Genomic DNA, 14111 nt, shown 5'->3' with positions numbered 1-14111 from the left:
GAGTTCTCAATTCTATTCCATTGGTCTATGTGTCTATTTTTGTGCCAATACCATGCTGTCTTGATGATGACAGCTTTGTAGTAGAGGCTAAGGTCTGGGATGGTGATACCTCCCGTTTTGGTTTTATTTTTCAGTATTACTTTGGCTATTCGGGGTCTTTTGTGGTTCCATACAAATTTTAGGATAGTTTGTTCTAGTTTTGAGAAGCAGAGGCATGCATGGATTCTAAGCAACAAAATGGGAAGATGATTCAGAATATTTCTCTGGTAACTCTCTGCCGCATATTATCTTTTCTCTAGTCCTCTCTCTTTAGTAGACAGCTACAAGCCTGAAAATGACTTTTCCTGAACTCCCTTGCAGATTTATTTCTATCATGTTCTATCAGTGGAAGACACTAACATGATAGTGGAAGGCAAGAAAAAGGGAGAAGCTTTACATTCTTCTGCTTTGGGGCTCTGGCAGCAGCAATATCAGGCAACTGTGGACTCCAGAAATATTTTGCGGGACTCAGTAGCATCAGTAAGGTTGAAGTGTCCAAGGCCCCTAAAGCTTCATCAAGTGCAAGTGCATATTCTTACTCATTAATGAGATAGAGGTTCCAACATCAGTAATGGCAGCACCCTCCCAGCAGCATTTAGGTATTCTGGGTAATGTCTCTTCCTCTTTTGCTCATCCAGCCTTCAAGGTGGTAGTTGTTTACACTTACCCTCAGTAATATCATTTTCTCCTTTCTGCTCCTCATTTCTGAGCTGTGAAATTTCATTTTCAACATTCTACTGAGCTGTTCCCTGGGTATCTCAAAGATATCTCAAGCCTAAAATGTAAAAAACAAACTAATTACCAACCTTTCCAAAGCTGCTATTTTTCCTGCACTCCCTATGTGAGGTAATAAGATCCTGTCCAGCTTAATGGTTCAATCTAGAAATAAAAAATTTACATCCTATTACATATAAGTTGGTGTGCTTAATGTTGTCACACATTCTTCTGAGGTTCTGTTGACTTTCCACATTTTCTTTTTTACTATCTGCTCCTGAGATTGCATAATTGCTACAGATAAATCTTCAACTTCACTGGTTCTTTCTTTGACCTTTCCTATCTATGGGTCTTCTCTCTAGTGATTTCTGCATTTGAGTTATTGTACTCCACAACTCTAGAATCTCCATTAAAAAATAATTTCTGTATCTTTTTTGATATCCTCTACTTAATGAGATATTGTTATACCTTCCTCTACTTCTTTAGACATGCTTTCCTTTAGTTCTCAGAATGTACTTATAATAGCTACTTTGTAGTTTGTTTTCTGATAACTGCAACATCTGGGTCTCCACAAAAGCAGTTTCTATTGACCTTTCATTTCATATATGGGGCATAATTTTGTTTTTATTCACATGTCTCATTAGTTTTGGTTAAAAAAAAAACGTTTTTTATAATGTATTCTAGCAACTCTGGTTGCTGACTTCTCTCCTCTCCAATGTTGATGTTCTTGGAATTGTCTGACTGGTTGGGTGTCTAGTTCCTTGGTGAAGGAATCCTAAAGTATATACCCTCTGCAGTGTGTAGCCTCTGATGATACTGCTCAAATTCCCTTCCTTGTTTTTCACCCTGAAGCCTGGTTACCTTTGGGACATCATATGCCACTTAATGGTCTGGTTTTGCTTAGGTCTTCTAGTCCAAGTAGAATGTTATCCTTTACTAGTAGTCATGCGTATGGCTTAGAGGCTGTTATCACAGTTCAGAGTGTACATCTTGACCCACATCTAGTCAGAGACTAACAGCTGGATGCTCGCTTTCCAGTGTTTCCTGAGAGATGCACAGACTTGGGCGCTCACACTGTCTTCCAGATTAACAGGAATTTGTGTGGCTTTTCTTAAAGCTTGTCTTCCTAGGAGTTATCTTTGTTATGGTATTCCTTATTTTTCAGATAGTATTGGGTTAGAGGTTGTGCTCAACCTTCTCATTTCACTGAGGCTTCCACCTTTTGTTGATAGATCTGTGTGTGGCTTGTAGAATCTTTTCATTTCTGCTCCATATCTTTGTCTGATTTCTCCTTAGTGGATGCTGTCCATGCACACAGCCTTCCTTATCCCCACAGTTGACTGTTTTCCCACTAGGGATACCTGTAGAGTGATGCTATGAGTGCTTTCTTAACTGCTTTTTACCAAGAGCTCCATTGTTTCTGACATTGAATTTTAGATGGAACTCTCCAAGCTCTGTTCCACGTAAAGCCAGGCCTCCTCAGGTAGAGTTATGAAGCTCTTCACACGTATGATATGCCAGTCCTTCTGTACAGAACCTGAGTATGACTGCATAGGAGCTGAAGGCAGTCAGAAGCCTATTTCTCCCAAATGACATCCCTGCTGTATGAGTGGGCAAGAGGGGAGCAAAGGTCCTGGTCATCTCAACTTGCCCTTTCTGGCATAAACTTCCACTCTAACTAAGTTGGAGGATGGGGTGCTGAGGGGGATCCCTAGTGTTCTTACCCTGCTCTGTCTAGAGTAGAGTTGTGGGTGTTGTTGGTTATTATTTTATTCTTATTATTAATTACTATGGTAAGAACACTTAACACGAGAAGCACCCTCTTGATACATTTTTAAGTGCACAAGACAGTATTGTTACCCAGATGGATACTGTTATACCGCAGAGCTCCTGAAATAATTAATCTTATATGTAACTGAAACTAAATACCCATTGAACAGCAACTCTCCATTTACTCCTCTGTTCAACCTCTGGCAACCACCATTCTCTGTTTCCATGAGTTTGACAGCTTTAAGTACCTTATATAAGTGGAATCTCTACTCTATACATAGGTAAGGAATGGGGAAAGATTAGCCTCTTCATTTCTTTGGTACTCATTTTGAATAGAACTTTTTCAACACTTAAGTCCATACCTTTCCAGGGTAAAACCTGAGACCACAACCTGACAGACCAGACCGGATGCTGTGCAGAAAGGGAATCCCTATCTTCCTGACCATACCTACCTAGAGCAGAATACCCACAGTAGAGTAGAAAAGAGTTTGTAGAATACAGAGCTGGGAGGGCAAGGAAAGGAGACATGGGATGGGGTGTGGCTTAAATGCTAGACTCACTGTTGTTAAGATTTAGTGGATTTTCTTAAATGATCATTTTTCTACCTTCCACGTGTCCTTGGACAATTTCTGGAGACTCTCCATTATTGTTCTCTATAAGTTTCCCTAGCAAAGCATTTGTTTTGTTGGAGAGAGAGTCCAGCAGCTTCTCTCCTTTTGTTGGAGAGAGAGTCCAAGCTTTGCTAGTCCAAAAGTCCCTACCTCATTTGATTCTGATGTAGAAAATCTACAGATATTATGGAACATACCACTTATCCAGTTCAATGTGTCATCAATCATGTGCATTCTGTTACCAAAGTTTCACAATTCTACCTGACAATTTAATCAATAACTCTTCTCCATCACCCTCCAAGGCCTTAGGTCAGACTTTCATCATTTCATACCTATAGTATTAAAATAATACACTAATTGCTTCACAGTGAAAACTCAATTCTCTCAGTCTCTATTTTACCATTTCAGTAGCTCCTCATTAATTACAGAATATATTCCAAACTCCTTTGATTGATTTTAAGGCCCTTCAAAATTCTTATTCTAACCCAGCTTTCTGTCCTCATCAAAAATTCTCATGATCCAAGCTTCATATACTTCAAACATACGTGCTATTTTCCGTTCACTTAATATGTCAGAATACTCTATGCTTCCAAATCTCCCTACATATGATTATCTCTGCCTAGACTTTTCTTCTTGCTTCTTTGTGCAGCCAATCAATACCTATCATCAAAGACATAGTTGCCTCTTTGGGGTTAGGTACTTCTTTTAGGAGAAATTTGTAAACTCTCCGTGAAACAAAGTGTGATTTATTGCATGCATATCATCACACTTAGTGATGTATTATTTGGGATCAGTATTGAATAATAAGATTCTGAGATGCTTGTGGACAGACAGGTTCTTGACATATAGTATGGGCCCAAGAAAGTTGGAGGCTTGCTGAATTCAATATCTATTACAAGGTCTCAGTTTAGCCACTTGAGAACTGGTTGCAAATAAAGAATTTCCTTATTTCTTAGAGCAACATCTGTACTATACGTATTTATGCTTCTAGAAAACAAATTTGAAGTTAGAATACCTAAAATTTGTGTCCAGAATTTTCTTTAGAATGAATCAAATGACAGTATATTCAACACTAGAGAGTTGGAGGATATAAGAGAACAGAAAGCAAATTCACTCAATAAATCAACCAAAAGTAAGAAATTAAATTAAGGGTAGAAGTGAATGCTAAATAAAAACTCTGCCACCAAGGAATATATAGTAAATTAGTATAAATGAGAATATTAAACATTTGAGGACAGGGGAAGAATATGTCAAGAATCATAGAATTTTATCCTGGTCAATAATGTTGGGTGAATATTTAAACAAGGAGTAAAGAATTATTAGTGTGGAAAATACAGGACCTAGAGGAGTATTAACTGGGTCAAAATCCATTGTTGAACCAAAAGAGTAGACTGAATTAAGCAGTCATTAAAAGTTGTTTAAACCCATTGTCCCAAAGGAGAGTGAATACATTTTAAGCTGGCTTAACCAACTGATCAAGTATAGGGCAAAAAATGTGTGCATCTACTTAGGTTTCTTTTAATTGGCAAAGATAAGTAAGCTTTACCAGTATTTAATACTTGGATTTTTTTTGTACTCTAAGTTAATCTATATAATACCTGGTCACATTACATATAATACATAAAGTTATCTGAAAATGTTTGAGTTAACCAAAAGACAGAGACTTAGAGCAGTTATTTGTTTTGAACACATTGCTATGTATTATAGGTTAGATGTGCCAAAACAGAAGGGGATACGTAAAGTTTATATTACCTTATTTTAACTTAATTTGTTCTCCAAAACTTCATAAGGGGCTTAAATAGATTTATCCCAATTAGCCTTGCACTGAAGATAATTCTAATTTTAAAACTCACATAGTGATAAAATAATAGAGTTGACAATTTTATCCATAATATGAACTTCTGCCAACTAAATTACAAAGTAAGAGAATGAATGACAAGCTATCAGAACTGATAATAAACTGACTAAAAACATATTAAATTATTAAGAAACATTATTTTACAATATAGATTTATTTCCTTTGTCACAAACAATGAACTTGACAATGTATACTGTACCTTGATACACTAGCTAGTGATCACAATTAGCAAAACATATATATAGATATAATAAGCAATACATAAAACAAAATAAAACTCTGTAATTTTTTCAGTATTAATGTTCAGTATTTATTATTATTATATTAATTTGTTCAGTATTAATGTTGAAAATTATTAATGACATCTCTTTTTGGCAAGTTATTTAAACAATCTTTGAAGACTGGGATGCAAAGTACACCAAGGTCATCAATTATTATTAATTTTGTAAAAGAAACACCTTGCATAACAAGAACTTATTATGATATTGTATAGTAAAGGGGACAATATTATGAAACTATTTTGTGCCATATAGTTTTTAAAAATTTCATAGCAAGGTACCTAAATTTAAAAGATAATTGAAATTTTAGTGAGCATAAGAAAAGTTTTACTAGCAGTGTATAATTTTTTAAAATTTAAATTCTAGTTAGTTAACATAAAGTGTGTCTTAGCTTCAGGAGTAGAACCCAGTGATTCATCTCTTACCATATGATTACCCAGTGCTCATCCTGAAAAGCACCCTCCTTAATGACCATCACCAATTTTAGCACATTTATTTTAAAATTTCTACTTCCCAAATATATTAATATTGTACATATTATATGTTGTCAGTAGTAAATATAATACATACAGAGATCTATTTTCATATTGGGGATATTATAGTCAGATAAGTCTGGAGATTATTCATCTAAAAAACTACCCAAAGTTGTTAGAAGGAAGGTAAGCGGATAGCCTGGAGTAATATGAAGAAAAGCAAGTGTCCACGAATTCAAAGATGTCTACAATTCCTATAGAACAACTAAGCAACCAATACTCTCATGTCCATTGTAACCAAACCAATGCTCAGAGAGAATGATAGCATGTGGCAGACCCAGAAATTAAGTGTAAACATCTCTCCTGGTCATGCTAGGGCAGCAGCCTCACTGTCCTAACAAGTCCCACTGAAATTTGGATTCCCAGAGCTCCAACAAATCTGCCTCCAAAGTGATCCACATCTTAATAAAAGAACCAGAAGATATATAGATTCATAATACAGAACATCACAGAGAGTGAAAAGCAGATTTAAAATTTTGAATAACCCCTTGAACACCTTTTTCTTCATGCTGTGCCTTTAGAGCAGGTAAGTGGAAATATCAAAGAGAGCTAATTCAATAGAGGGTTCATATACTGAAGATGGTATTTTAATTTTGTGTTGGCTGGAAGGAAAAGGCTGTGGCTTTGAGATTCAAATGCTCTCTCCCTGGGAGATCACACTACTACTTCACAATGACCTATGACCAAGAGTTTCCATACAAATGCATAAATATATGCTCTCAAAATGAAACTAAAGAGTAAAAGTTGGCAGGTGGTGCTGAGTGATTAAAAATGATGACTAAAATTATGAAAAGTAAATTGTGAACATCTAGATAACTCATACTGTCACTGAAAACAAGGTAATCACTGGAATCTCAGTTTTTTCATAGAAAAGAGAGACCTTTATTTTCATCATTTTAGGTACTGATAGAACATGTAAATAAGCACATCCTGGTGAGGGCTGGAGAAGGAGCTGGCAAGGGAGAATTAATAATCAGAACTGATAGGTAGAAAATTCTGAATATAACTGACCATCAGGCCATAAATACAAATGAGATCTTAGGAAAAAGAAATCCTTCTAAGATGTGCATATGCAGGTGAATGAAGGAAAATGTGAATAATTTAGGAAACTCATAGGAGTATTCTAAATGTAAGAATTAGCAAGACAACCATTTAACAAAAAGACAATAGTGAGTTTCCAAATATATAAGGCAGTCAAAAATATAAATTCAAATAGAGGACATTAAGAAATTTAAAGATTAAGTCATATCAGATCTGCAGTTACATCATCGGCTGCCTCAGAGTGAACTATATTTGAATACAAGCAGCTGGATAGAACCAGAAAACTACTCAAAAATACTAATCTAATATAGTAAAGATACATTTACTTAAGAATGAAAGCAAAAAAATGTATAATAGTTTGAGTTTTATTAAACATAACTCATATAATATGAAATTTATCTGTTTTAAATACACATTTCAGCAACTATTGTTTTTGCATAGCTATGCAACCATCACCATAATCTTATTTGAGATCATTTCATCACTACAGAGAGAAAACTCATGCTCATTTATACGCACTCCCCAGATCAAGGTGACCATTTTGTACTGAGTACTTTCTGTCTCTACAGATTTGTGTTTATCAAACATTTCATATAATAAAATCATACATGTGGCCTTTGGTGTCTTGCTTCTTTTACTTAGCATGTTTTTTAAGTCCTTTACTTTAGCATAAGTACTTTAGTGAAAGTATACATAGTATAAGTAATTTAGCATGAGTACCTTAGCATAAGTATACATAAGTACTTTAGCCTAAGTATACATAATTTTTGAAAATATATAATTAGTCAAGATTGAAATTTTTATTTTTTTCTTAAAATGCCCACAATGAAAGGAGAAGGAAATATTTGCATAAGTCAATTATTTTTATATTAAGTAATATGTATTGTATACACATGAGCAAAAGCAGAAATGCTCATATCCAAATACTTAATAAAACATTTTTGGGGGGTTGCTTCTTTCCATTTTTTAACGTTTGTTTATTTATTTTGAGAGAGAGCAAGTGGGGGAGGGACTGAGAGAGAGAGAGAGAGAGAGAGAATCCCAAGCAGGCCCTGTGCTGTCAGCGCAGAGCCCAAACATGGGGCTCAAACCCACAAACTGTGAGATCATGACCTGAGACTAAACCAAAAGTTGGACACTTAACCAACTGAGCCACCCAGGTGACTCTTGACTTGTTCTTTTCTTAATGGGATTTTATATGGAAAATTCTTAGGATTGTAATCTTGGATTTACATTAATGATTCAAATTTAGCACATGCCATCTCTGTGCTCATTCTGTGCCTGGTCAAGAGCTTGCACATACACCATGTCACTCAATTCCACATCTCTTTAGGGTGGTCCTGCAGCAAAGACTTGGTAAATTTACTTAAATATGTGGATCTAGATTTTTTATTTACTAAATAAGGTGTGGGGAATAAATGATTACAAACTTCCCTCCCAGCTTTGATATATAATTATTCTACCATCAATTTCCTCAAAAGTACATCATAAAATGAGGAAAAGTTAATTATAATAAAAAGTGCCATTGCTTATTGAAGAGGAAGAAAATTTTCTTCACTAATAGAATATCTGTATAAACTATATAATTTCTTTCTTTTCATTTATATTGCCTTTATACACTTTTTTTGCCCTAGTTTTCAGTTCTTAACTTTAAGTAACTTTGCTTACCCAGGAAATTCTAAACTAAATTTTCTTGTAATAATGGGGCCACTGGTTCAAAATACCTCTATCCTTTTCCCTCTGGTGGTTAAACCCACACAAAGCTATGAAACTGATGCCACAATTGAAAAGAAGAATTTCTGTTGGAAGATTGTAATTCGCCCTGGAGTCTCATTGGCTAGAAGTCTCTGCAAGTATCTGCAACATAGCACAAAGTTCTGAACATAAGTGAAATGGGACATAGCTCTTTATTTGACTTAAAAGGTAACTGCGCAAATAATACAGGGTACACAGGAAGACTATGCTGATAAACTGAAGAAAGATAGATGACAGACAACATAATGGGCTCCTAGGAGCTGAGAATTATCAGATTCTCTCCAGATAAGCCTTCTCTGAACTGTAGAATATCAAAGTACAGTGAGAAAGTATTTACCAAGGTTTAGTTTAAGATGAAAAGGAGAAGAAAAACTATAAAATACAGGAAAGAGTAGTAATTTCAATATCTGAAGAACTGTTGTTCTTTCATGGATACAGTCACACTGAGTCTAACAGTAAGATTGTCTGCACAGTAAGCGTGCTGAATGGATAAACTACCTGAACAACAGAAAGATATCAGGTGCTGAGGTATGAGATATGAGGGGTAGGGAGTCTCCAGAGTGGCGAGGCTAGGGTGAGAAGAAAAACAATCTCCTGCAGAACATAGAGAATAAGAATCAATGGACAAAGGGGAGTAAACTCATGAATAACATTTTCAAATGATCCTTAGGTAACATACAGATTTTTCAATTATAGGGCCAACCCACACTTTGAGGCTACAACTATTTTCTTCTCTTAGAAGTTATATACTTCTTTATGTTAATAATTCAAATTGCAATTATTATTTTTTACTGTGAATGAGACTAAATAGTCAATAAACACCATAAAAACTCAAGAGAGAAGCTGTGGAAGGAAGAAAAGGCTTTATGTTTTTGTAACCTTAATAGCACTTATTTCCTGCTTTTTGTTTTTTGTGGTTTTGTTGTTATTGTTCTTTCAAGTTTTTATTTAAATTTTAATTAGTAAACAGATAGTGTCATATTGGTTTCAGTAGTAGAATTTAGTGATCACTTCAATACAACACCCAGTGCTCATCACAAGTGCCCTCCTTAATACCCATCCCTCCATCAACCCTGTTTCTTTTAGTTAAGGGTCTCTTATGGTTTGCCTCTCTCTCTCTCTTTTCTCCTTTCCCCTATGTTCATCTGTTTTGTTTCTGAAATTCCACATTTGAGTGAAATCATATGGTATTTGTCTTTCTCTAACTGACTGACTTTGCTTAGCATAATAAACTCTAGCTCCACAAGAACAGGTATATTTATGGTAAGTATAGAACTAAAGAAATGGTTTTTAAAACTTGCTTGGGAAAGTAAATAGAGGAATGAGATAAATGAGTGCTGGGAATCCTAGCAACATAAATGAATGCCAGCTTTCCCTCTCAAATAAAATGAAAGGGCAAAATAAAGCTGTAATTTAGGCTTTATTTGTATTAATTACATTACGCTTAAGTATATTAATTTCATATCCAAGCTTTTCTGTTGTCAGTGTATCATGGGGCATGAAGTTCCAGGTAGCAAAGGTATTCATCCCCACTTGTAGCTGGCATATTCATTTCATCTGATAATCATCAAGACAGGTCATTATTCCAAAGTGCATCTAACTATTAAAATTACTGTCATAAAGGTCTCCAAAGCAAAATTCCTGCTCACTCACCTGATTATCACATAACACGGCCCTTCAAAGAGGGTGCAGTGCACGGCAGTCCTCTGTGTGCTCCTCCAGACCCATCATCATCGTTCAGTATCCACTCTGTGTCCTCCTGGAGGTTGACCTACAAGAACATCATTTTCATCTTTATTTTCCCTAATTTGTATGAATTGTCCAGTTCTTAAAAATATCTAAAGTAGGAAATACATTGAGGGACTTAAGGTTGGATAAGCATGGTTGGAACCTTAGGTTGGAATCCTAATCAAGCTCCATACTGTCAGCATGGATCCCAGTGTGGGGCTCAAACACAGGAACCTTGAGATCATGACCTGCGTTGAAATCAAGAGTAGGATACTTAACTGACTGAACCACCCAGATACCCCTGGTCTCCATTCTTTTAAAATTTTTACAATATGTTACATTTACCATGTACTAAATTAAGTATTTTTTATTTGGTTTATTGCTATTTTTGCTTGATAGTTATGTATCTTTGGATTGTCTCTAGACATAGGGCATTCATTCATTCTATAAGAAAATATAGTGTAATTAGCTATAACACAGAAGGATTCCAACATACCTGCTGAATCATATCTCCTAAGGAAATCACATGGAACATATAAATTCAATCAATACTTGACACTACACCATAGAAATACATTTCTTTAATTTTGTAGGCAATAATGTATATTGGTATGAGGTCAAATTCAGGCATCAGACTGACTGGGCTTGAATATTAGTTTTGACTTTGTTAGCTGTGTCCCTGTAAGTCATTAAATACTTCTATGCCATAGTTTTCTTATATGCAAAATAAAAATAATCATAATATTCACCTCATGGGATTCTTATGAGCATTAAATGTGTTAATGTATGTGAAACATTTAGAACACAGTAATACTTAGCACATACTAATAACTTAATAGTTATTATTTGTGATTACTCTAGATCCTATGAACAATGTCTGAAAAGCTGAGTAAAGACAATTTAGTATGACACACCACAACCAAGAAAAATCTGTATGCTAGAGTTGAATCATTTTACTATTTACCTCTTAACAATCATTTACATAATTTACACAGAACACTCACACTTCTCACTGTGAACAACAGTAATACAAGGAATTAGGAAAAGAAGTTCACAAAGATCTGAGGATGAGTTCATGTTTCGTGAAATTCTCAGCATACTACACAATAGAAACTAAAAGCAAAATTATTTTTAATTAATTAAAAGACTTTCTTTCATGTATAAATTAGCCTCTAGGTGCGTGTGCGTGCGTATGTGTGTGTACACTTTCTTCATTTATTTCAGAAATATAGAATAACCTTAAAAAATGATTTCAGTGATACAGGACAACACAATTTCCTCATCTTCCAGATTCTCTATTCCTTATATATTGTTTTAACATAATCTCAAGAGGTGACAGAAAATTGTGATAATAAAGGCAAAATAAATACTAAGGTAACTACTTATCCAATTTTTCCAAGTGAGCAAATTAGTGACAGTCAAAATTGATAAAACAGTACCATGTGCTATATAAAACAATAGAAAATAACACTTCCACTCTTAAAAATGCTTTTTAATTGCTGCAAACTATAAGAATATTGTTTCAGAGTAATATGACCCATAAAGTAATTTCATATTATAGATAACAATGCCGATATATTTACAAGTATGTATTCTCATAACACCAACAATTTTCATCAATTAGAAATAAGAAAACATCAGTGTTAATTGTGGCTTTATTTATTTTTTTAATTCTCTTTGTATAAAAGAACTTCTAGAGTCTTTCTGAATCAAGTACATGGATCTTAAAAATGGATCTGTAGTGACTGAGTTTATTTTACTGGGATTTTCTGGACAATGGGAACTTCGGATTTTCTTCTTTGTAGCATTCTCCTTAATCTACAGTGCTACTGTGTTGGGGAACGTTCTCATTATGGTCACAGTGACATTTAGTTCCACCCTTCATTCTCCCATGTACTTCCTCCTTGGAAACCTCTCTTTTTTGGACATGTGTCTCTCCACCGTCACCACGCCCAAGATGATCAGAGACTTGCTCAGTGAACACAAGATCATCTCCATATGGGGCTGCATGACCCAGATGTTCTTTATGCACTTCTTTGGGGGTGCTGAGATGACTCTTTTGATAGCCATGGCCTTTGACAGATACGTGGCCATATGTAAACCCCTGCACTACAGGACAATCATGAGCCACAGGCTGCTGAGTGGGTTTATGATACTTTCATGGATAATTGGTTTTATACACACCATGAGCCAGATAGTATTAACAGTAAACTTGCCTTTCTGTGGTCCCAATGTCATAGACAATATATTTTGTGACCTTCCCCTTGTGATTAAGCTTGCTTGTATGGAAACATATAACCTGGAATTATTTGTCATTGCTGATAGTGGGCTGCTCTCACTCATCTGTTTCATCCTTCTGTTTGTCTCCTACACTGTTATCCTCATCACCGTACAACAAAGGTCATCTGGGAGTCTCTCCAAGGCTCTGTCCACCCTGTCTGCACACATGATTGTGGTCACTCTGTTCTTCGGACCTTGTATCTTTATATATGCCTGGCCATTCAATAGTTTCGCAGGCAATAAAGTTCTTGCCGTATTTTACACTGTTTTCACACCCTTACTAAATCCTATTATTTACACCCTGAGAAATCAGAAAATGCAAGAGGCCATGAGGAAATTACAGTTCCAAAATGTTATCTCCACACAGAACTCCTAGACTTGAACACTATATATATATATTTTTTTAATTTTTAAATGTTTATTTATATCTGAGAGAGAGAAAGAGAGAGAGAGAGAGAGAGAGAGGAAGCATGAGTGGGAAATGGGCAGAAAGGGAGAGAGACACAGAATCTGAATCAGGCTCCAGGCTCTGAGCTGTCAACACAGAGCCTGGTGCACGGCTTGAAACCATGAACTCTGAAATCACGACTTGAGCTAAAGTCAGATGCTCAACCAACTGAGCCACCCTGGCATCCCAGTTGAACGCTATATAATTAACACAACTTCCAAATACTATGCTAACATAATTTGAATAGATTCTATATAATACATGGGTTCACTCCTATGTTAGAGTGAACAGTACAGAACCATAACTAGTGCAGAAAATAATAAAATATTTTAATCACATTTACTGCTGTTAAAACACATAATAATGAGTGACCTACAGCAAAATAGATATTTGAAATCATCAAGCACGTTTTCATAGATATTCAATATATATTTATTAGTGAAGACATAAATAGAAAAATATATGGTGAATACTAATAGAGACGATTTTAATAGATATAGATTGTTAATGACATTCATAAACGTATAGTATCTTTAAAGGAGGGACCAGTACAAATCATGACTGAAATAATGTGAACAATGGGGAAAAATATGAATCTAATCTCTTGATGCAATGAGAAAAAAATAAGAAAAATAATTAAATTTGACAGTATAATGAATATAAAATACTAGAGAGAATGTGAGATACCAGGGGGGAAAAACCAATGTAAGGACAATTTCAGTAGAACTACATCATTGAAACCAAATGCTCCAAGAAATATTCTAAGTATGCACAGTTGACTTTCAAACCTCAATAAATAAAAAGAGGAGCATATTTCTTGCTTTCATTCAATACATCAATGTACCTTTTTGTTTCCAAGTGCTTAACATAAAACTTCAGTTTAATTTGCCTCTGATAAGTTTGTAATCCTTGTTGCAATTATCAGCTAAATCTGATTTGGTTGTGAGTGTTGAGGAGGAGGTCAGTGCATGCTAAACTGGGAATCCCATAAGCAATGATAGTAATCTTAAGTACTCTCTCCCAATTCAAGTCACCAACATTTCTTGCTTCCTCTAG

The 14111-nt window shown here is 35.1% G+C and overlaps 1 protein-coding gene across 1 annotated transcript; it reads left to right on the top strand.

The window, feature by feature from the left end:
- The first annotated feature begins 12041 nt into the window (after positions 1–12041).
- On the top strand, positions 12042–12983 carry LOC120221075 (olfactory receptor 4L1-like). Its single transcript, XM_039218334.1, has one exon. The coding sequence runs from the start codon at positions 12045–12047 to the stop codon at positions 12981–12983; it is 939 nt and encodes a 312-aa protein (XP_039074265.1). The 5' UTR covers positions 12042–12044.
- The last annotated feature ends 1128 nt before the right edge of the window (positions 12984–14111 follow it).

Source organism: Hyaena hyaena, unplaced genomic scaffold (assembly GCF_003009895.1).
Source record: "Hyaena hyaena isolate Hyena2069 unplaced genomic scaffold, ASM300989v1 scaffold_756, whole genome shotgun sequence".
Classification (NCBI taxonomy): domain Eukaryota; kingdom Metazoa; phylum Chordata; class Mammalia; order Carnivora; family Hyaenidae; genus Hyaena; species Hyaena hyaena.
The sequence above is the reverse complement of the archived record's forward strand: the minus strand, read 5'-3'. Positions and strand labels throughout refer to the sequence as shown.

Coding starts and splice junctions, on each gene's coding strand:
- LOC120221075 (XM_039218334.1), top strand. CDS start 12,045: ATGGATCTTAAAAATGGATCTGTAGTGACTGAGTTTATTTTACTGGGA.